The sequence below is a fragment of the Bactrocera tryoni genome, chromosome 4, assembly GCF_016617805.1.
Source record: "Bactrocera tryoni isolate S06 chromosome 4, CSIRO_BtryS06_freeze2, whole genome shotgun sequence".
Taxonomy (NCBI): Eukaryota; Metazoa; Arthropoda; class Insecta; order Diptera; family Tephritidae; genus Bactrocera; species Bactrocera tryoni.
The window spans coordinates 43,536,589-43,561,681 of record NC_052502.1 but is presented as its reverse complement, the minus strand read 5'-3'; the positions used below and the strand labels follow the sequence as shown (position 1 = coordinate 43,561,681).

Sequence of the window (25,093 nt, the reverse complement as noted above, 5' to 3'; positions counted from 1 at the left end):
TGTATGCATATGTTAAATAAGCCAAAATTAATTATAAGCAAAAAAAATTATTACTAAAAATTATTTTGTCTTTATTGCGTGCTAAAATTAATTAAAGGTAATGAAAGTTATTACTAAAATTATTAAAAAAAAATTTTCATTATTTTGTTGCAAAAATTGAAATGCCAATTTGCTGTGTTCCGTCACACTGTGCGGGTAGCGAAAGCAGTGTTGCTTACTGTTGGAAATTATGAGTTTCTCACTTTTTTCAGATTATAATTCGAAATAATGTAATTATTATTTAGGAAACAATTTATGTAAATGCTTAAGAAAAATTAAAAAAATTTATATATATTTAAATAAATAAAAAAATTAACAAATTTTAAATTTTAAATTTTGTAAATACAAATTTTAAAATTTTAAAATTTGTAAGCAGTTACAATTTTTTCTCAAATTTAAAAATATTTAATTGAATTAATCTGAATTTCAAAAATATATTTGTAAATGTCTAAGGAGAATTTAAAAGAAATTTGTAAATACACAATATTTTATTTATTCTTATTTTAAAAAATTCTGAAAAATTTTAAGCAAAATTCAAAAAATATAGATTTTAATAAAAAAAACTATATTAATTTTAAAGTTTTTGTAAAGTTACAAATTTCTTGCCAATTTAAAAATATTTTATTTAATCTGAAATTTTAAAAATTTGTGAATAAATTTTAAAGAACACTAAAAATATTATTTAAAACTAAAACTTAAAAGTTTTTTTTATACTGGATTTCAAAACATTTTATATCATTTTACTTTATATCAAAAAAAAAAAATTTACAACAAATTTTAAATTTTAACAAAAAACTACTTTTTTTAATTTAAAAACATTTTATTTTATTTTACTTTATTTAAAAAAAATCAATTCTCAAAAAAAATCAAAAAACTACTTTTTTTTTAATTTAAAAACATTTTATTTTATTTTACTTTATTTAAAAAAAATTAATTTTCAAAAAAACAGATCAAATTTCAAAAAAAGTAATTAATTTTTTAAAACAAATATTCTAAAGAAATTTTCTGTGTATATTTATGTAAGAGCTAATAGTTTTGAATCAAGTGAAAAATTATTTTCAAAAAATTAAATGCTTCAGTAATATTGGGAAAGGTTTGCTAGTGACTTTAACAGTTTTTAGCATATATTATTATTAAAAGAATAAGGCTAAAAATATAGTCGAGCGAAGAGCAAGCTGCTGATGTGTCAAAGAAAAATTAAGCAAAACCAAAAGTATTAGATGCACCGAACAGCTCTTACTCGTAAGAAGAGAAAACAGAGCAAATTTAGTTTTTCTTTTGCTACGGTTATTATTATCTTCAGCCTAGCATTTATTAAAAATTTTACAAAAAAATAAATTTCGTGAATGTTTTAACCAGTTATGGCAGCTGAAAGACATTTAAAACTTATAAAATAACTTTCTTGCATACTTTAAGCCTTTAAGGCGCTCCTTAATTATGTTATGCCTTGATTCACAATAAGAATTACATTTAAATTTAGTTCTACGTAGTAATAACTTTCAAAGCGGCTAATATATATTTTTTTGGTTTTTTTTAATTAAAATTAAAATTAATTATTTAAAATTATTTAAAGCAATAATTCTGACTATATTTGTAATTTTATTTTTATACAAATATTTAATTTTTTTCTAGTTTGCTCAATGTTAATTATAACTAAGCAAATTAAAATTAATTAATTACTAACTTAATGAAGTGTATGAATTCACAGTTATTTGCATTGCATATACGACTTCTCCGCATAGCCACGGGCTCATACAGGCGATGCAGAGTTGTCAGCAATGCAAAAAATATATGAATTTTAGGAGGTTGCCACAAAAATTGAAAAATTTTGAGGTATAAATAATTATAATTAATAATATTTGGTTTTAATGAATGCTAAAAAATTAAAAAAATTATTTAAAAAAAAATTTGCTTGATTTTAATGAATGTAAAAAATTAAAAAGAAAAAATTCAAAAATTTATTTTTTTTAGAAGAAAAAATAAAATATAAGATATTATCTCTAAGGAAACTTTTTTCTAAATGTACAAAAGCAAAGCAAACAACATTAAAAAAAATAAAATAAAATTTATGTATGTATGTAAGTAAATATGCATGAAAAAATAATTATGCATAATTAATAAAATTATAATTTCAAAAAACAATATTTACGTATAATTTTGTAAATTATTTTGTAATTTAGATCGGAATATATATATATATATAATATATGTAATTTATATACATATATAATAAAATATAACAGTTTTATAATTATTTTAAAAAAAAATTTTAAATTTTGTATGAATACAAAAATATTTATTTAAATTAAATTACATATAAGTACATGATTTATAAAATTATAATTTAAAAATAAAAATAATAATTAACTATTTATATATAATTAAAAAAAAAGATTTTGTTTTGTATATTTACTCAAAATTTTTGTATGAATAATAATGTTAAATTTTGCATTAATTATTTTATCAAAAAATTATTAAACGATTTTTTTTATTTATCTGTTTTAGTATTTTTTATGTATGAAATTATATTTTTTTATAAATATTTAACTATCTAAAAATAATTATTTTAAAATAAAACAATAACTAACTATATATAATTAAAAAAATATTATTTTAAGTATATTAACTGAAAAAATTTAAATTTATGTATTAATAATACATGCAATTATTTATTAATTATTTTTTATAAAATTATAAAACTAAATATTTTTTATAAAATTTCTTGGTTTTTTATTTTAGAAAAAGTACGAAATTATATATGGTCAAAATTTTTTAATTATCTTGTTTAATTTTTTTTAAGTTGTCTAATATCATTTTCCTTAAAATCAGCTTAAACTAAATTAAATGAAGTTTGTATATGAACTTATGCGTTCAATTATTTTCTAAAGCCAAATAAAAAACAAATTAGAAAAAAATCTCTTAAATTTTATATATTTTTGCAATTTATATTTTATAAAATTTTCAAAAAATTAATCAAAAAAATTAATGCTAATTTTCATACATTTTTTTTTAAATTAATTTTTATACTTTTTAATTTAAAATATGTGCTATATTTTTAATTTCGTATTAATTTTTGTTTTGGCACTAACTTTTATTGTATTTTTTATTTATTTATTTTTCTGATTTAACGTAATGTTAAAATAAAAGTACGCTAAAATCATTTAAAATATATATAAATAAATGCATTAATAGTTAAGGTGGATAATATTGGTTACAAACATATCTCCATCCATGAATGAACAAAACTAAATTACTTACCATATACAAAAAATAAAACAAAAACATAAAAGGTTACGCTAAACAAAAACAAAAAGAAAATAATATATAATAAAGTGTGTATAAATAAAAGAAAAATAATTCAATTGTGTTTAAAAAAGAATAATAATGACATTTAAATTAATTACATGTAATTTGTAGCGGCTTGCCGTTTATACCGACAAACTTTACGAAATGTGCATTTTTCATAAACAGTTTTTTACTTTTCTTCGTTACTAAACCAAGGGTTTGACACAACAAAAAATGCATACATAAATATATGTTTGTACAATTTATGTATTTATAGAAATAATAATGAATAAACAAATCATCGACTGAATACATGTAAATTGCTGTCAATAAAACTGTAAAAAATTAAAAACAAAACGAAGCACACACACACGCAAACGTACAAATACGTTGCAAGTTCCCAATAGTTAATCTTTACCAGCTGCAAAAAAAATAATTGTCACATTTTAATTTTGGTTACTGAAAATAAATCAACTGTATTAAAACCATAAAGCTAAAAATTAAAAAAAAAAACTATTTTTTATAAAAAGAGAAAAAAATTATTTAAATTAATTAAATTAAAAAAATTAATTACACATTAATTTAATTAATTAATTTTATGTAAAAAAAATTTACTTTAATTTAAAAAAATTAATTAATTTTATGTAAAAAGACAAATTTAATTATTGAATTAATTATAAATTAAAAAATAATAATTAATTTAATGTAAAAAAAATTTCAAAATTAATTTAAAAAAAATTTATCCGATCTATTTAATTAAAAAACTTAAAAAAATTATAATTAATTGGAATTTTTATTAAATTTTATTTCAAATTTAATATTTTTGTGCACACATTTTTTTATATTTTTCTATCTCAAATTATTTAATTACTTTGCCACAATTTCAAGTATTAAAAAAAAATTCAAATACAACAAATTATACATACAGTATACCAAAAAACCACAAAAGTAAAGTAATAATACCAAAATTGTAATGCCCATAATTATAACAAGTACAACCCATATAAAATATATATTTAATTTTAAGCACTTGCGTTAATTAATTTTTTACTTTTACAAATTACATACATATGTATTTATGTGTAAATAAGAGAGAGAGAAAAGAGTTCAACAAAAGTTATACAAACAAATTAAGTGAACACAAAAAAATATAATTTTTTTTATTAATTTTTGTAATGAAATTTAGTAAAAAAAGACAAAATTACGCTGATTCCATTAAGATATTAAAGTAATTATATTGTAATTGTAAATTCGACAATATAAAATACATAATTGAATGATCAAGGCAAAACATTTACTGGATTAATAGCAAAAACTGAAAATACTGAAGAAACTCAAACCCAAAAATTTTTTATTTCATTTTTTATTTTCAATATTAAATATAATTTTTATATATAAATGCGGGAGATCAATTAATTACGAATTCAACCAAAAAAAATAATTAGTTGACTTTTTTTATTTAATAAGGAGAAGAAAATCCATTAAATATAAATTAAACCACAGTTAATTAATAATTAATTTTAATTAATTAGTTTATTAATTAAAAATAATTTTTCGTTTTAATTAATTAATATTTAATTTTTAATTAATTATTTTATTAATTATTGATAATTTTATTATCAATATTATTCATTACATATAATTAATAAACACTTAATTAATTGTTTAATTAATTACCGTTGACAATTTTTATTATCATTATTTATTTTTTATAGCTCAACATTATTTTTACTCTTTTAATTAATTTATTAAATTGAATCGAATTAATTATTATATTCATTAATAAATATTTATCGTTTAACTAATTACTTTTGATAATTTTTAATACCAACAACTATTATTTATAGTTAAAATTTTAATTTTGCTTTTTTGTAATTAATTTTAAAAATTTTTCATTTTTATAACTTTATTTTGCGGGTGAGAGGGTGGAAAAGGCCTTTCGTAGGAACATATGTGCTAAATACAGGTCACTAAAAATCTCCTTCTAAGGAACCCTCGCCCGCCCTGAGACCATATTTACATTACTTCAGGGTGGCATTCTATTTTTCTTATTGAGAGATTTAAATTTGCCCACCTGCGTCCGGGTCTCTCCTTTTGCTCCGTAACAAGATTGCTGAGAATTTTTGAATAAACCGCCGACGCTGATTACATTGTACGCATTTATTGGGCCAAATAGGTTTTCTACGGCGATACGTTCTCGTTGCCAGCGCACACATTCAAAGAGTATGCATTCAGCGTCGTCTTCTGTCACGTCGTTATATAGACATGACGGCTCTTCGACTTTACCCATTCAGTGGAGGTACTTTTTGAAGTAATGGCTTGTCAATGAGTCTAGATCTTTTATTTGTCTGGCCATCCATCTGCCGCGAATTTTATTCTCCTATCTTTGTTGTAATGTTGTTATTATGTCCTTCTCTATGTGTTCTATTGCACTCTTGTTATTATCGGATGATTTCTTTAGCTCCCACAGTTTTTTTCTTTCGTATAATAGAAGGTCAATTTAGGCATTACCGCTTATAACCAATATTGCATCGCCTGGCATTACTCGTGCAACACTGAGGGCGCTGATTTGATGCTGATCGTCGACATTAAACGCTTTTTCTTTTCTTGGCTGGGGCTTCCTATGTTTACATTAGTTTTTTTCCAGTGCGTCGATCATATCCACCCATCTAGCGCAGTTGAAGGCGTTTCGAACATCTTAAATCGCTAGCAACACTATTTTTTTTATTTATGCCATCTACGCTGTGCGGCTTCTACACTTTCAATGACGCATTTTATAACTTCTAGATTTTATGATTTTTTTGTTGAATTATATTTTTTTTTTATTTTTAGCAATAGAAACTTAATTATTCGAACTAAAAATTAATATTCAATATATTACAACTATTTTATGCCTTTTTCTGGAACTTTTTCTTTATTTAAACCAACATTTTCGAACTTTTTTATAATATTTTTTTTTTTTATTTAAAAATTCGCTTTTCGAAACGTGTAGATTTTTAAATGCATTTAGCCATAATTTCAATAAATTTTTACAAAAAAAAATTAAGTACTAAAAACCACTAAATAGCAACTTAGTAAATCAATAGCAACAAATAAGAAGTAAATTATATAAAATGTGAATAAAAGTGATGAAGAAGTGTTGCAGAGAAACGAGTAAAGAAAAAGCTTCCAAAATATTTGCCTCCAAGGTTGGAAGTTTTTTATACATAAAAATCAAACCAAAAAACAAATACATACTAACTAGTCATAAGAGAATTATTAAGTAAGGAGAAACCACTATAAAAAAGAAGAAGAAACAATATATATATATAGTAATAATGTAAGTAAATCATTTGAAGACGTTCAAAAACAATAATGGTGTAAGCAACAAAGACAAAAAAAAACAAAAACAAAAACAAAAAATCGATTTTATTGATGGTAAATTTAATGGTTACTAAAAGTAATTAAGAATTAGTGAAATGAGAAAATACAAAGTAAAATTATACTATTAAAAATTCAAAACAAAAACTACGAAACAGAAACACAAAACGAAAACATAATTTAGTTATATAATAGCATATAAGCAGTGACAGACAGACCGTATTGCGGTCCGTATTGGAAAGGCTGGTTAATCATAAAGATAAAACAAAAACAAAACCCAAAAAAACAAAAATGTGAAAACGACAAATGTAAAACGAAATAAGGCGAGGAGTTGGCAAGTGTGGCACGTAGGATATGTGCCAGGATGTTATGTTATTCCCACACAACATTATTTCCAATGTACTAAATATCAAATTGTAAGTTGCATTTTTATCAAAATTTAAAGAAAAACCAAAAACAAATAAAAAACAAATAAAAAACAAAGACACAACAACAACAAACTCATGCACTGCAGTTTTCAGCCGAGCACTGCGCGCTCCACGACGCCGGGCGCACATGCCCAGTGCATGGAGGGGCCCAGCCGCGCATGAGATTATAAACTTCACTTTCGCGCCCAAACGTAAATGGGCGTGAGTGTGGTTTAAAATATGGCTCACTCATGTGTGGGTGGTCCTCTGGTCGGTCGGTTGCAGCGGTGCGTCGTCAGTGCCTCGGCGGAATCGTAGTAGTGCGTTAGCGAAAGTGTGAAGTAGTGAGCAGAGATGAAATCCAAATGAAAATAAATGTATTTTAAATGTTAAACCAAATGTGTGTTTTCAATTAAGTTTCATACGAAACGATCATTATCTTCGTATATGCAGAAGAAAGAGGAAAGTTCGAGCGATAAACTCGTATGTAAGGACACTAATGCCTTAACAAGTAGCTTATCTTTACAGAATCACCGTTGACATTTCACAGTCACCCTCAAAATTGTCGATGGAGACTGTCACCCAAGGACAAGTAAGCAATTTCTCGAGATTACCAAATCTTCGCCTTAAGAACCTTTTTCGTTCGCTAATTGGAGATTTCAAATGTAGCCAGGTCCTTCTCCACCTGGTCTCTCCAACGGAATGAAGGTTTTTGTCTACTCTCAGAGCTGGAGTGTTTTCAGCCATTCAGACGACATGACATAGCCAGCGTAGCCGCTGTGTCTAAATTCGCTGAACTACATATGTCAATGGCGTCGTATATCTCGTACAGCTCATCGTTCCATCGACTTCGCCATTCGCCGTTGCCAATGCGGAAAAAACCATAAATCTTCCGCAGAACCTTTCTCTCGAAAACTCGTACGACCAACTCATCAGATGTTGTCATCGTCCATGCCTGCACCATATAGCAGGACGGGGATAATAAGTGACTTGTAAAATTTGGTCTTAGGGAGCCTTCACTTCTCAATTATCTACTCAGTTCGAAGTAGCACCTGATGACAGAAGTTATTTTAAGTTGGATTTCGAAGCTGACGTTGTTATTGGTGTTAATGGTTCCAAGATACACGAAATTATCTACGACTTCGAAGTTATGACCTGCAATAGGGACGTGGGAGCCAAGTCGCAAATATGATGATAGTTCACATGTGATATATATCACAAGATATATGTATTTCGTTTTTCCGTCGTTCACCAACAGATCCATTTGCTTCGGTTTTGTTCAAATTGGAGGAAGCTGAACTAACGAGGCGGTTGTTATGGCCAATGATATCGATGTCATCGACGTACGTCAGCAGTTGTACACTCTTGTAGAAGATTGTACCTTCTCTATTCAGCTCTACAGCTCAACTTTTTTTCTCCAGTAGTAAATTGAAGAAATCATACTTAAGGAAGTCGCCTTGTCTGAACCTCGTTTGGTATCTGACGGAACTTTTGGTATTGCTCAACGTCATATTAATTTTGCGAGGACACCAAATTCAGACATAGCGGTGCCATATGATTATCAGACAGTTATCAGTCGTTTGGCACACCTGTTTTTTAACCTAGCTGGAAACTACATCGATGTTGTTTAGATCATTCCCTTATAAAAATTCGCTAGGAAATAGTAGTTTTTATCTATGTATTTCAACGTCGAAAAATGTCGCCTATCATTCAGCAGCATTTGACATATTTTAGTTTAATGAGGACCATTATTTTCGGAACGTCTAGTATATGTCGTATATACATATAAAACCCAGTCCATGCGATTCGAATTCCCTTAAAGTAACTCATAGGGAATATAAGGATTGTTGCTTCTTTTACTTGTGTCTTCGGTCTATTCTATATATTGCGTAGTATTGCAATCAAACCACTCACAACTTTATCGAAAGCTTGGTTTTATACATACTTAGTTTACAGTAACTTAAAATATTAATCTTGGACCCAAAAAATGGTATTAAATCACGAACAGTTCTGCGATTATCAGTGTATATCGAAATCGTAGATCACTCCACGAAGAATTTCGGGTAGGTCGTTCAAAATCAGTTTTAGTTCCAGAAAGTACTGATGCTGTGCGCAAACTGATGTTGCAAGAGCATCATGAGACCTCTCGTGCGATGGGGACAACTTAGTGAGAACAGCACACATTCAATAGTGCATGAGTGTAAAGCAAATTTGTTGCCGTTGGATCCCATCCAATTTGTCAACCGCTCGAGAGAAGTTAAAAAAAAAATACAATAGCAATGCTTCGCAACACTTTTATGACATCGTGAGTAGGTGACGAATAGTACTTGTTTTGCATATTGAATTGTATTTGTCAAATTCGTGATTTAAGGGACAAGGACTTCTTATTATAATTGGCAGCCCCTCCGCGTGCACAATTATTCGGATTTTTTTTAATTTTTTTATTTTTTTTTATTTTTTATTTTTTTTTTTTATAGTAGGAGCAAGCATCGAAAGCCGGAGTGCGGGACTTTAATCCGCTAAACCTAACCTACTCCCACCTCATGTCTCTCCCACGGAACCACTGGACAAAGTATTACTTCATGGGAAAGAGGAAGACGTTTAAGTCTCCTCTATTGCACGGACTGACTGACGCCTAATCTGTTCTAATTGTCTCAATTTTGTCATAATTTGATTTGCCGCTTCGCTGACAGCTTTCCATTTTACAGAGGATTCGCACATAAGTGTTGTCAAATTTTCCACCGTGATACTACCTCCAAGGGTGATAGTCAGCTTTTCCCTTATACTTGAAAACCGAGGGCAATAAAAGAACACGTTTTCAGAGTCTTCTATACACTCTGTACACGTCGGACAGTGTGGACTAGAGTCATGACGATATTTGAAGAGGTAGCTTCTGAAGCAACCATGCCCACTGAGTATTTGGGTAAGGTGGAAATTATTCAGATGTATTTTGTTTTGTAAGCTTTGCTAAGATTTGTTGGATAATGCTAGCATCATTTCATCAAGTGATGTGTGCTTTACATTATTTATTTTTTTTTATAACTAGTGGGACTTATACTTCTTGTTTTTAAGTTCTGATTTTCGGCTTTGAGCAAAGCTATCTCTTTCCTTAATTCGGCATACAAAATTCATGAAAATTCAATATTTTACTAGTTGACGAGGCAAAGAGGGATCGGCATATATTCTTAATTAGTTTTACCTCAGTCCTCTTTGCACTCAGAAAAAAGTAATAAATTAATTTTAACATTCTAAAAATTCTGTGTTTCTTGTAAGCTAAGGGTATTCCAAAGTGTAGAGCCAACTTTCTATACCAAAGGAATACCATAAAACCAAATTTTGTAATTTAGCTCAAGCATTATCAATTATTTGGTTTTTTGTTCGCTCGATTACTCGATTGGAAATTTCAAAAGGAAACCCAAAAGCAACATTGTATTTGATCAATGCAAATTTTATTTTGCGAAATCATCTGCAATTTAATCTCAACCCTTTTAAAACGAGAGCAACAAAGAGATTGTAGTAAGCCACCGACCCCGTCATTAAATGGCGGCGACAATCAAGAACTTGCCGCATTGCAAGGCAGACGAAATTCGGTTGAACCCACTGCTTCGGTTAATTTGAGCACCACCTTAATCAGTGGAACGACGAGGAGACCATCGTACAAGTGGTTCTAAAGTGGCGTAGCTTTTCCGTTCCAATTGCTCGAGACTGGCATTTAAAAGGAAAGTAAGGACGATGAAGTATTCGGTTGGCTGCATTACCGAAACATTTTGAAGATCACAACAACAATATTTGCTAGTTGGCGCTACCTGATTACATTCCCGAAATATCGATGCAAACTTATTAACAATTCGCTTTCCTACATTCATTCCTTTGCCTTCCTCTTTTGTTGATCATCTACTCTATGCTTTTTATAGTTGTTGTGCTTATTTTCGGATCGAATGTTGGCTAAACTTTTGTTCCGCTACAAGCTTTCATTTCGCACTCAATTCAAACCATGAGGCCACACCTCGCTTCCTCGCACCTTCCTACCACACGCAAACACACATACACATGTCCCAGTGCAGACAAACAGCATCGTCGCCTCCACCCAACTACAACCTGTATTTTATGGCGCATTAACGATGTGAAGCCACAGCGACCACTGAGCGCCGCACATCAAAGGAGTATGCGACGGCAACAGCCGTGATTTTGCAACATCGACAGCAGATCGTCGAATAAACGATCAACAGCAACTTGCTTATTTGCATGCTTCTCATTTAACGAAGCGGCGCGGGGCGGCAAGTCGAAAACCTCCATCGGGCGGTGGCAGCCACAAAACATTACAATGAGGTAAAAGGTTTAAACTGCATTTCAGATGAATTTGGGAATAAACAAAAGACTCTCGAATGAGAAGTAGAAGGGATGGTCTGAGAAGACAAAAAACGAAAACCAGTAATCGAAAATAAATGAAATTGTAGACGAGGCTGCTGATGGGGAGTTGTTGTGCATCAACGAAGGCATTCATAAATTCCTGGAATCACTCAATGGTTATGAATGAAACGAATTTCGTTTCAAAATGCTTCATAAAAATGCAATGTGATTGGTGGCGGCGGCAGAATTGTTTTGCGTTGCTAATACATTTTTCGCATTTTTTCCATATTTTTCAACATTACTTCGTAAGATCCAAAACAATGCGTTCGGATCTTGTATTTGTTTGTCGTTGATGTACACGAAATATTTCTTACACGATATAGACAAAAAGTATTGAATTTGCAAGCAGCTCTATATGGTCCCAGAAACTATTATAAAGTATGTTGACGAGAGTACTTAGCACTACAATATACAATTAGTAAATTTATTTTCTTATTACAAATGAACTTGAAGATAAAGAAGTACGTTGATGATGTTTGGACCCCCTAAAACAGGTGTGTTGAAAGCGAATCCTTGGTAAATGTGAGAACAGAACTTTCACTATCGTGACAGCTTTAATCTGCTAAACCTAACCTACTCCCAACTCATATCTCTGCCACGGAACCACCGGATTAAGTATTTCTACATGGGAGAGAACTTTAAGTCTCATCTATCATACGAACTGACTGACACCTATTTTTTGTGCCACCTTTCCATCTTTTACCACTTATTGCACATTTTGCTGTATCAACTTCGTCAATAGTGGACCTCTTTTTTTAAAAGCCGTACAGTCTCTCTGATAATCCGTCGTTTTTTTCCAATTCACCAATTGTGTTGAGCATGCATAAAGGTCACAAGTTCTTCACAACATTTTTCAAAGCAGGATCTTTTGCTTCGACCAATGACTGTTTTCAGCAGTTTTTTATACCCTGAACACGGTATATTAAGTTTGTCACGAAGTTTGTAACACCCAGAAGGAAGCGGCGGAGACCTTATAAAGTATATATATGTACATGATCAGTATGTTGAGCTGAGTCGATTTAGCCATGTACGTCCGTCCATATGTCTGTATATATACGAAATAGTCTCTAGTTTTTAAGATACCGTTTTGAAATTTTGCAAACATCATTTTCTCTTCAAGAAGCTGCTCATTTGTCGGAGCTGCCGATATCAGACCACTATAACATATAGCTGCCATACAAACTGAACGATCGGAATCAAGTTCTTGTACGGAAAACTTTTGCATTTGACAAGATACATATATTCATAAACTTTGGTATGGATTATTTTCTAAGGCAACAATGTATTCTCCGAAAAAATGTTCAGATCGGATTACTATAGCATATAGCTTCCATATAAACTGAACACATAGTTACTAAAAGAAATGCACCTGTGAAGGGTATATTAGCTTCGGTGCAGCCGAAGTTAACGTTTTTTTCTTGTTTGGCTTTTAAAAGTTTCTCTGAGGCGGCCTTCATTCTCACTCTTGGTTACACTGTAAGCAACGTCTAGCTGAGTGGTAGAGCTTCCTCAGTGTGACGATTTCTTCGTTCCACCAGAAAGGTAATTTCGCTTAACGTATTTCATTAGTTGCATAGTTACGCCGCATGCTGCAACTAGTTCTTTCTGCACATCGGATACTAAGTGGAGGGCGCTATCACCTGGTGCCTTTATTGCATTCCAGACGCTCTCACAAACGTCCCTATCGAACTCCTTTTGTCTCCATTTTCGTTTTGGCGAGATGTTTCGGCTGAGGGTTTCCGTTTCTAGGGAGAACAAAACTTCGGCAATAATAGCAATGTGATCACTGTTAGTGTACAGGTCCAACACCTCACATAAGACGTATACGATGACTGGTGCTCTTGCTATCCCAAGCATTAAAATCTCCCGCTATTATTATCGATGATTTTAAGTACAGCTGCAGGAAGAATTTTTCGAATTCATTAATTTGATGCTGTATATATCTCTTACAAGATATATTCCATGTATGTTCGCCCACGTAAAACCGTTCAGAGTTCCTTTGGAGGATGTGCAACAGTGAGTAACTTATTAGAATAATCATAAAAAAAAATTTTGCTCTAGATTCTAATTCGACATGGTTTTTTTTTGACTTACACAAATTTTTGATCAATGTTTCTAATATTTACTGATCTTACTGAATAAGGAAGTAAATCAATCACACCGTTACACCGTTTCCTACTCGGATACTATAGTTTTCAGCACTTCCTCTTATTATCGTGTATTAGATTATGGAGTTCATTAGCTTACGATTATTTTCTGAATTTTGTCGTATGTTTTTCGGAGAAGGCACACGGAATGAAATGACGTACGTAACGTATAGGTATGCTACAACGAATCCGTACTACAGTTCTGGTATCATAAAAATTTACAGAGAGTGTTCTATACCACTTTGACCGATGAGACCGACAACGGGAAAATTCTAAGTGAATACGATTTTCAAAAGTATTCTGCGATATTGTTTGAGAAAATTTTGTAATTAATTCTCTCTGAGTTTCTAATATCAACTAGAAATCTTTACTGAAGATATGGACAACCGTCGAAGATCGGGATGTTTTAAGGAAATAGCTACCTCATTTGCGTTTGTATCGATGTCAAGTGAATTGCTTCACACTAATGTCTGTATCCCCTTGTAACAAGAGATTTCTTACAATTTTTCGAAAACCTTTAATGAAATTTAAATAAATAACATACACCAAGTAACAAAATCTTCGATCCCACTAAATATGATACATAGATGTCTACCTTACCAAAAATAATTATTTCATTATTTAGAAAAGAAGAAACTCCAAAATCGCAAGCATTTTTGACTGGCGCGTGTCTGACTTAGCATACCTTAGCACAGATACATGCCAAACTAACCCACTAGTAATGAAAACCAGGTCAATATTGGAATTGCGAATTAAGAATATACAGACACGGCGCTTAGAGAAAAATGGTCCGTATGTTAGAACACTTTTTCGCTATGTGTCACTTATGTTAGAAACCACGCGTGGATGTCTGTGTTTAGTATATAGTCGTATATATAGTAGGTATGTATTTACAAAATACCCAACGAAATCGACTCATCGAATCAGCAAGTATAATTCGCTGGGGCCGACGCACAAAGCCAGCTCGTATTTGAATAATTTAATCCCACAACTTCATTGTTTTTGCAAAAAAGTAGTTTTACTTTAGTGTCTTCGTGTTTAGATTATGTTTCATAAAATTGCGCATTGACATAGTTTATTGCTTTAGAACATGAAAGCGACGATGTTTTGACTTTTAAATTGACCACTCAGCTCGGTCACGAATGGTGGAATGGAATTCAATTTTACCTTCTTTATATTATTCGCACAATGGAGAAAATAGTGAAGAGCACACTCGGGGTTTAACATAGTGTAACTAATGATACGATTATTGGAAAAAATTTTTAAAAAACCGAATAATAGTAACATACACAACCGTAGAGGTAGACCCCGCTTACACGGTTATAGCCGAGTTTACAACACCGCGCCAGTCGTTCTTCCTTTTCGCTGTTTGACGCCAATTGGAAATTCCGACAAAGTGTAAACAGGTCCTTTTCTACCTGGTCTTTCCAATGGAGTAGAGGTTTTCCACTTCCTCTGTTTCCCCCGGCGGGTATTGTGTCCAGCACTCTCAGAGCTGGATTGTTTTCAACCATTCGGACGTTCCAGCAACTGCGGTATACGTCGTTGACAATGCGCAAGGACCATAAATCTGCCGCAGAACCTTTCTAGTGGATTTAACAAAGTCACACAGTCTGGCCGATACAGAGCTTTAAGAGAATTCAAAAATGAAAGCTCGCTATTTATCTTTCTTGAGTAAAGTGGTCTAATGTCTTAAGGATGCCAAGAGTATTGTTTACTAATTTTTATATTGAGATGGTGGTAATTTAGGTTTTAGGATCAAGCTCATAAATTGTAAACTCTTAGCCAAAAATATATGTTTGTATGATATTGTCGAAAACATCCGTGGAGATATTTTCTTCCGTTCAGAAGCACTAAAAATTTTCCGCACAGGTGGCTGAACAGTTAACGTCAAACTACCAGCCATTACATAAATAAAGCTATCTAGTGAAACTGGACTAATCTTGGGAAAATATAGCTTTGAATATTGTAGCAGGTGAAATGTGTAACTATTCAGCCCTGGTGTAAAAAAAAATTAAACATACGTACGAGGAACATACATACTCTTTTCATATACCCATTCCGTCGAAACATTCCGCAATAATTTACTTACTTGCCACCCATAAATAGGGGTAGGAACAACAGAAGCTGGCAGATTCTGAATTTGTAGCTAATGAATATTTTTTATTTAGAGGTAAACTAGAGTAAGATTTTCCAAATAAACGTATTTGTGAAGAAGCGCACAAAATTCAAAGGAGTACCAAAATGTCATCGAAATCTCTTAGCGGTAGTTGCAGGAAACGAGCTCTTTCGGCGGTGTCGCACAAAAGGTGAGGGAGTTAAGCTGAGGTGTTAACAAGAGAACGTATAATAATACAAGTATAATAATACTGATTCAACTTCAATTCAACCGATTGGAGTTGAAAACCTACCTCTATGACGGCTATGAAATCCACATTGTCAAAGTGCGCGAAAAAGTCGCGCTTATAATGAGGCCTTATCCAGAATCATGGCCAACATAGGAAGACCATATCGAAGCAGCAGAGCATTTTTGATGTATGCCACGCCTGCATGAGGTCCAGCACTAATGGCAAAACATATTGCGAAATCGGCGTTCCGGCTAAGCATCATATCTGGGATAATGGTGCCAGATATAATGGGTCTAATCATTGAATCCGTTTGGAGCGAAACAAATTACGTTGAAATCGTTGAAACCGTATCGAAAAAAAAGTTCAATGAAGTTGAACTCAACGACTCTATAAAATACATTTCGCTAATAGATGGCGCTAATTTCGAAATCATTGAAACCGCAAAAACGAATATTTTTTTCGAAACTTATCTGTTGATGAGTGAGTTGCGGAAATTAAAAAAAGTGGGGCATTTGTAGGTATTTATGTGACAAAAAAAGCTAGGGACGGCCAAAATTATGTTTAAGTGTGTATTTCAGAGACAAGAGACAAAACCACAGCAACAAAAATCAAATTGAAGTACATATTTAAGGGATTTTTCTAAAAACCGAAAAAGTTACGAAAAATTATCAGGCGTTTATATCATCGGTTCATTCACATGTTTGGACCGATTTTAAGTTTGCAATTGAAATTCAATTTCTGGAAAATGGGGCTCGATAACTTTAATCCGATGTTAATAAAATAGTTCATTTAATATATGAAGCATGTCCGGACGGCCATCAACATCAACTCATGATCAAGACATCAATAAAATAAAAGAATTGGTGCTTGAGAATCGACGTTTAACATTCAGAGATTTGATTGGCATTGTTGGAACATCGAAAAGATCACTGAAAACCAATTTCATAGAAAATGAAAGCACGATTGGTTCCAAAATCAATATCGCGTTAACATTTGTGAAACAATGCTTTCCGACTACGAGAATTATTACTGGCGATGAGTCTTAGATCATGCTTACGACCTGGGAACAGACGATCAATCGGCCGAAAATCGTGATAAAGCTGAGATGACGCCGAAAAACCCACTTCAAAGCAGTTCGAAAATCAGTTTGGTTGACAATTTTCGTCGATTATTGAGGTGTGGTGCACTCAGAATTCCTTCCGACCGGCCAAACTGTCAACAAGCAATGCTATTTGAGTGTTATGCGTCGCTTGCGCGAAGCTATTCATAACAAGTAAGGAAGGGCTAAGTTCGGGTGTCACCGAACATTTTATACTCTCGCATGATAAAGTGATAATCGAGATTTCATTATACGTCATTTACATATTTTTCAAATACCGTATTTGTGTAAAGTTTTATTCCGCTATCATCATTCGTTCCTAATGTATATATTATACAGAGAAGGCATCAGATGGAATTCAAAATAGCGTTATATTAGAAGCAGGCGTGGTTGTGAACCGATTTCACCCATATTTCGTACATGTCATCAGGGTGTTAAGAAAATATTATATACCGAATTTCATTGAAATCGGTCTAGTAGTTCCTGAGATATGGTTTTTGGTCCATAAGTGGGCGACGCCACGCCCATTTTCAATTTTAAAAAAGTCTGGATGCAGCTTCCTTCTGCCATTTCTTCCGTAAAATTAAGTGTTTCTGACGTGTTTTGTTAGTCGTTTAACGCACTTTTAGTGATTTTCAACATAACCTTTGTATGGGAAGTGGGCGTGGTTATTATCCGATTTCTTCCATTTTTGAACTGTATATGGAAATGCCTGAAGGAAACGACTCTATAGAGTTTGGTTGACATAGCTATAGCAGTTTCCGAGATATGTACAAAAAACTTAGTAGGGGCGTGGCCACGCCTACTTTTCCAAAAAAATTACTTCCAAATATGCTCTCCGCTAATGCGATCCTTTGTGCCAAATTTCACTTTAATATCTTTATTTATGGCTTAGCTATGACACTTTATAGGTTTTCGGTTTTCGCCATTTTGTGGGCGTGGCAATAGGCCGATTTTACCCATCTTCGAACTTAACCTTCTTATGGAGCCAAGAATACGTGTACCAAGTTTCATCATGATATCTCAATTTTTACTCAAGTTACAGCTAGCACGGACGGACAGACAGACATCCGGATTTCAACTATACTCGTCAACCTGATCACTTTGGTATATATAACCCTATATCTGACTCTTTTAGTTTTAGGACTTTCAAACTACCGTTATGAGAACAAAACTATACTCTTTAGCAACTTTGTTGCGAGAGTATAAAAATTATAACTGATGCATGCACCTCAACCAGTGACCCCCTCTCCACCAAATAGAAAACATTTAAAAGTCGGTTTTTAGTTTTATTTATTTTTTTCTTTTTATTGTATTTTATTTTTTATCTTTTTATTTTGATTTTGTTTTTTTTTTTATTAACTGTTAATGGAAATATTCACTTTTTATGCACTATTTTTTTATCCATCACTTGCACACTTACCCATAACGGTATATGTATGCTGCACACAAATGCACCGGAGAGACAATTCTTTTTGCGCGTTTTAATTTTTTTTTGTTTTTCTTGTTTTTTTTTTTTCTTCATCTTTTCTTTTTCTTTATAATGTCAAGTAGCAGATATGTTGATAATAACGACATTGCGAAAAATACACGAGTTAAAGTTATATAGATAGTTAGATTAAACATATACATACATAAGTATAGTAGATAGGACAGTTATAAATGTCTGACTTAAAATAATTACAAATACACATATTCAATATACATACATACATTAATTCATATTACATACATATGCTTTACGTCACATACGTACGCATAACTCTAGAGACAAAACACAAATATCGGTTATGACATCTACAAACATACGCGTATACTATTTTAACGCTTGTCAATATATGTATGTAGTTGTTGTATATGCGAGAGTTGTTGTTCATATTTTTGCTTTCATTTGCAGATTGTAAGCAACATTATTATTGTTGTTATTATTTTTCCTGCTTTTAAGTAACATAAAATATTTTTCTTTTGTTGTTGTCTGTGTTTTTTACAGTTTTCATGCAACGTAATTTCGTTAATTATATGCAAAAAAAACTATTATTTTTCCATTTCACATTTTTGTCTTCGCATGCGAAAATCACGATCATGACACGACAGTCGGGTCTAAATAACCGAACGAATTTTTACCCGGCCAAGGACTATCAACTCGACATCATGCCACGAAATTTGCTGCAGGAATGTTTTATGCCGCTACAACAACAACTATTTCGTACTACAGTAGCCAACTGTCAATTTAACAACAACAAATGCATATTACACACGAAACTACATAGTACATAGTATGTATATGTATATATTAAGGTAATTAGTTGGTGATTTACAAACTAAAAGTAAATAACGATTAAATGTTTAATATATATGCACATTGCATAACCTAAAATATAGTAAATCTAATAGGTTAATTGTTAAATTAACGCAGTTTAATGCTAAGTTACAATGTTAATTTTAATTACATTTCTTTATTATGTTACTTAACGACGCCTAACAGGGTTGGGGGCTGAGGAAAGGGGGAAAACTGCTCATACACTTTAGCTAGAGGTCAAAGGAGCACACTTTGACAGTCTAGTGCTTAAGGCGGGGTCGCTAAAATGACATAGGTGTGTGTGTGTCTAAAAATAACAAAATATTTTTTTTTTACATTTTTCAAATTTAACAGCTGTCAAAGCCTTTCATTTAACAATAAAATTGAAACGCTTACATGACATTACACAATATTAGTAAGCTATGTGTGCTTGTAGGTATGTATAAGTATGCCGTAAAACTATTATTCAAAGTTTTATTTTATTTTTTTTCACAATTTTCAACAGTTGCTTTTTCAATTATTAACTTTATATAATTGTTTTTGTATTTTTTTTTTTTTGTGATTTAACAATAAAATATTACCGCTTAACAATGAATAAATGCATTTTAATGAATTAACAAATAATTAAAGAAGTTTCGGAATTCTTCGTCACTTGAAAAATACAAATTTTACGTTAGAAACCAACATCAGCTACTTATACAACGGTATATACGACTAATGCAACTACTACAAACAATTACAATGCATAACAATTAGAATTAAGAGTACAATTACAACTGCTTAATTACATTAATTACATAAAAATTAACGTAGTTTGAGGTTATGTACTAAACACTACACGCAAATAACTAAAATATTAATTTTAAACAATTTTTGAATATTTTTTTTTTTTAACTTAAATATATTTACAACAGTGGTTTCGATTTTAGATGTGCGCTATAGCGTTTTTTAGTTGAAACATTTTCCAAAATTTTACTTAATATTTGTTAAGTCCTCACTTGCTAATTGCTACAACACATTTCAGCCACAAAATACAAAATACTGCTTACAAAGCCCACTGTGCACCAATCTACCATTTATATACGCTTATATAACGGATTTATGCTTTTTCGCGAATGCACGCATAATTATACCCGGTCACTGCTGTTATGTACCTATTTATTGTTTGTGAGTTGCAAATGCATACTTTTGTGTATGTGTGCCTGTATGTGTGCAGCTATGTCTGATTGGTTTAATGATTTCGTTTTGTTGCTGTTTTTTATTCGTACTGTTTATTTAATGTTTATGTAAAAAAGCGTAACTAAAAGCATATTTTCCCCCTTCACTGCATGTAAGTGTGCATAAATCCATATACGCTGCTACATATCTACTACCGTATGTATATTATGTACTTTGGGTATATAGACTTTTAGCACCTACTGACCCTACTAAATCGAAGTATATTAAAACTCACTACACTTACAAATGTATGTATATAGCGCGTAAGCTTTACATATATACATACGTGTATACATGTATTTATTGTATGTATGTAGTTGTATGTACTTGTATATGTGTGTAAGTAAGTGAAATCACAATCACAATATCTTTGCAAGACAAGAAACCAATTGTACCCTTTAATTGCGGCCAAAAAGTCACATAGAAAATTGATTTATCGGTTGAAAAGCAAAACCATAAAAGAAAAAATAAAATAATTATGTAAAATTGGCGCAATTAATTGAGAATGCATTACGCTTTCTTTCGTTTTCCAGCGAGGATAAGTTCCATACGTTAGCCTAAGTTAAAAAAAAATAAAAACCTATATATGTATGTATGTAAATGTATTTGTATAGCAAAAAAATGCAACAAATTTATGCCGTAAATTAAGTTGGAAGTTAGGCGCACAAGAAGTGTGCGATTGGTGGCTTCATTTACAAGGCGATAAGGGAATTAGGTAGGCACAAAAACTTTCTGTGCGTTGTCTTTCGGTTTGAATTATTATTATAAATGAGTATATGTACTAAAATACATACAAACGTACTTAGTTGTAATGCTATGCAGAAGTATTTTTCATAGCACAATTAGAAATGTAACTACTTTGGCTGAAGAAGGACATTCAAGTTATACGGACATACAAATCGTCGCATAAAATGCAAAACAACGTAACATAACTTAACTTTTCATAAGTTTACAGGCGAAGGAAAAACGTTATAATAGAAACCACTCATATTGAAATAAAATTTGAGTTTTGGCTATAAAATGGTTATATATTGGTTATAAAATTGGTTTTAAAATGGTTATATATTGGTTTTAAAAGGGTTATAAAATTGGTTATAAAATGGTTATATGTGACAGCGGAAACTAAAAGTTTTATGCTACATATCGTAAGCTATAAAAAACTCAATTTCGAATTTTTGGATGATACGTTGTTGTACATCTTAAGTGACGACACAATTCGGGACTACATTCATTGCAGATAATTTTCGCAGTAAGACCTTCATTAAAACTGTTATAAATGTTTTGTTTGATTAACTATCAGACGGTTTTGAAATTTATTTTTCCACAATCAACGAATTGTGCGCAAAGGGTTGCCATATTTCTAATTTTCGATTAATTTTTTCGCTAAGAGTTGCCATATTTCTAAACTAGAATTACATAGTTAGCAAATAGTAACATTATTTTTACTATATATCTAAATTTAGCACACAGAGTTGCCATACTTTGATATTTTTACTATCTATATAAATTCAGCGCACAGAGTTGCCATAATTCCAAAATACAATTCGATTTTGAGCAAATAACTGTAATTTTTTTTTAGTCTAATTAGATTTTGAGCAACTAGTTGCCATAACTCCTAATTCCAACTAAGTTTTGAGCGAATAGTTGTAAAATTTCTGAGATACAACTACAGTTTGAGCATATGGTTGTCATATTTCTAAGTCCAATAAAATTTTGAGCAAAAAGTTGTCATATTTTTAAAGCAGAATTATATTTTTAGCAAAAAAATTTCCATATTTTTAGAACCCAGCTAGATTTAGAGCACAAAGTTGCTATATCTCTTAAATTTAATTGGATTGAGTTAAGAGTTGCCATATGGCTAAACTTAATTTCGATTTTGAGCAAGTGCTTGCCTTTTTTGTAAATTCGATTTAAATTTTGAACAAAAAATTGCCATATTTCTAAAATACAGCTAGATTTTGATATATTTCTACAGTCAAACTAAGCTTTAAGCAACTCTCCAACAAGTTTCTAAAATATAAAACGATTTTGAGCATAAAGTTACCATATTTCAAAAGGAAAAGTACAACTACGCCAGGCACCAAATATGCCTAAATTTTGACATCATAGTGCTAATACAGAGCACTGTTAGACGCTTGTAGTTAGACAACTTTTACTCGAAACTCTTCAATATTCTAAATTATAAGCTTGAAAGAATTTTTAAAACATACTTTTTTCTGCCTCCAGCCAAAGTATAGTACATAAAAACCAATCATTTTAAGTAGAAAGCGTTTAGAACATATACAAAGGTATTTCCCTTAAGCTTATGTGCGCCAACTTCTAGCCTTAACATTTAAGGTTATGTATATATGTAAGTAGTATGTATGTATAACTAAAGCCTTGTATGTACCCGCATTTCTAAAGGATAAATATTTATAATTTACAGTTTTTTTCATCTGCTGTGTGTGTATGTATGTATGTGCATGTAACTATTTACAAATTTATATTGCTCCATTATTAGTTTTGTGTGTGTGTTTATTCAGTCTATTATTTTCGTTTCCTTGTTTATTTTTACAAATTCAAGTGGCTTATACAAAATAATTCAAAAAAATTTAAAAATTTAAAAAGTGAAAAAGTTTAGTACAAAGCGTTAACCTACTAACTTGCTAAGCTGACTTATGGCTACTATATATATATGTATATATTTAACGGTAATATGTGTAAAACTACTTACTAATGCTTATAGTGGATGAAACTCTCTGCCAAATTTCAGCTTTGAACACATATGCATTTCAATATTGCCTATTTCGGTTTGTGCAACAACAATTTGCGCGAGCCAAACTGCTTGATGCGACTCGAGAACTTGTCTATTGGTGGTTGTTAAGAGAAACTACTGGTTCTATAGCGATTTGTGTATAACTATTTATTTGTACTTGAAGTCTTTTTTAAAACAAAAACAAAAAAAAAATAACCCAAAATTTTCAATTCATTTGCTGCTGAAAAATACCAATGTATTTTAACGCTATTGTGTGTGTGTGTGTGCTTGTGTCGGTTGGTGTGGTATGTGTGTGTATGTGTTCATTCGCAATACTAATTCATTTAGTACATTTCCGCTTACATGCTAAATATATCATTCATTCAAATCCATATGAAAATTTTGGTTAACTTACTTACTTACTTCCTTACTTATAAAACTAAGTATAAATGTAGGTAAATAAACTGACAAGAGTTTGATTTTTCTTTATGCGTATCTATGTGTGTGTGTGTGTTGGTGTGGTTGTGTGCTTTTTTTAGGTAGGTTGGCAGTATATGCATATAATGTATAATTGTAATAATAATAATAGCATAAATAAGTAATATTTTACATGTTCATTCTTTTCTGCAAATAGAAAAAATAAAAAAAAAACATACATACATATATGTATGTATGTGTGTATAAACTGCAACAACTGACTGCTTTCTTATTACTTAGTGAACAAATAGTGTTTACAATAGTATTTCAGTGGTACAAGCATCTCCGTCCGCCCGAATGGTTGACGAGCGCATGCTAATGCGCCTAAAGTTAGGCAACACTCGAAACCAACTCGTAGGTAGTTAAATAACAAATTTCTAGCTAATCTATTTTCAGCACACATTTTACGAACAAAATTTGGAATTCTGTAAACGTACATACTTACGCATGTACATATGTGAGCATTTACTTTGCAGCGAAAGTAGTGCTTTTAAATTGTATACGGAGTTCCAAAAATATATATATAAATTCCTGAGATAACGTGAAATTCAAAAAAAAAAATTATAGTTTCAACATTCAAATTGCTTAGTTTCACAGTTAGTTTTGCTTTCTGAAAACGCGTGGCATTACGCGCCGAATACCGAATGCGAGTTGCGCTTCTAATTTCGTATGTCCTCGTTCCTTTTTGCAAAATTTAAGCAAAAAATAATCATTTAAATTTACAATATTGCCGAGTTGTGCTCACATTGTATGCACATGTTGTTGCTGTTTTTGTTGATTCTGATGATGTTGTTGTTGCTGCTGCTGCTGGTGTGACTGCTCCGCTGACAGTTGCTGCTGCTGCTGAGGATACGGCTCCGCCGGGCTTACATAAGACGGCAGGTTCCGACTGTGCTCTTCGAAGATGATTTCCATTTTCTGCATGCATTCGAGCAGGCATCCCTGAAAGAAAGTGAAAGTGATGAGTAAATGTGTTTTGTTGCCAACGAGTTGGACTTATTAACGTTATTAATAGTAGCGTGCTTACTTAATTTATAGTAACTTAAATTTAATTTAACAGCTATACTTAAGGTCATTCTATTTTTCATTTGCCTGCGGCGCTCTCACTCTTCGCAGCCTCAATTTGCTTTGATTTCCCTGCTTAATTGCTGCGCACTTAGGTGACTATAAACATACTTAACGGTTTATTGATAATTAAGCACTAATTGCCTGGCAAGTAAATACTAATTAAGTGGCAATTAAGTACTGATTGACTGTAAATTAAGTACTA

General features: G+C 31.3%; 2 protein-coding genes across 3 annotated transcripts in view; one reads left to right on the top strand and one right to left on the bottom strand.

Annotated features, from left to right (window-relative positions):
- Positions 1 to 19,541, top strand: part of LOC120773914 (low-density lipoprotein receptor-related protein 4) — a 44,611-nt gene extending 25,070 nt beyond the window's left edge. Inside the window, exon 20 of the mRNA XM_040103108.1 lies at positions 19,190 to 19,541. Within this exon, the coding sequence (XP_039959042.1) occupies positions 19,190 to 19,372 (183 nt within the window). The 3' untranslated portion in view covers positions 19,373 to 19,541. The remainder of the gene's footprint in view (positions 1 to 19,189) is intronic.
- A 3,950-nt stretch (positions 19,542 to 23,491) lies between these two features.
- LOC120775284 (G1/S-specific cyclin-D1) overlaps positions 23,492 to 25,093 on the bottom strand; it is a 106,261-nt gene continuing 104,659 nt past the window's right edge. The window contains exon 5 of one of the 2 annotated variants that reach the window (XM_040105397.1): positions 23,492 to 24,765. In XM_040105397.1, the coding sequence (XP_039961331.1) occupies positions 24,565 to 24,765 (201 nt within the window). In that variant the 3' untranslated portion in view covers positions 23,492 to 24,564. The remainder of the gene's footprint in view (positions 24,766 to 25,093) is intronic. The other variant, XM_040105396.1, reaches the window with a different exon arrangement.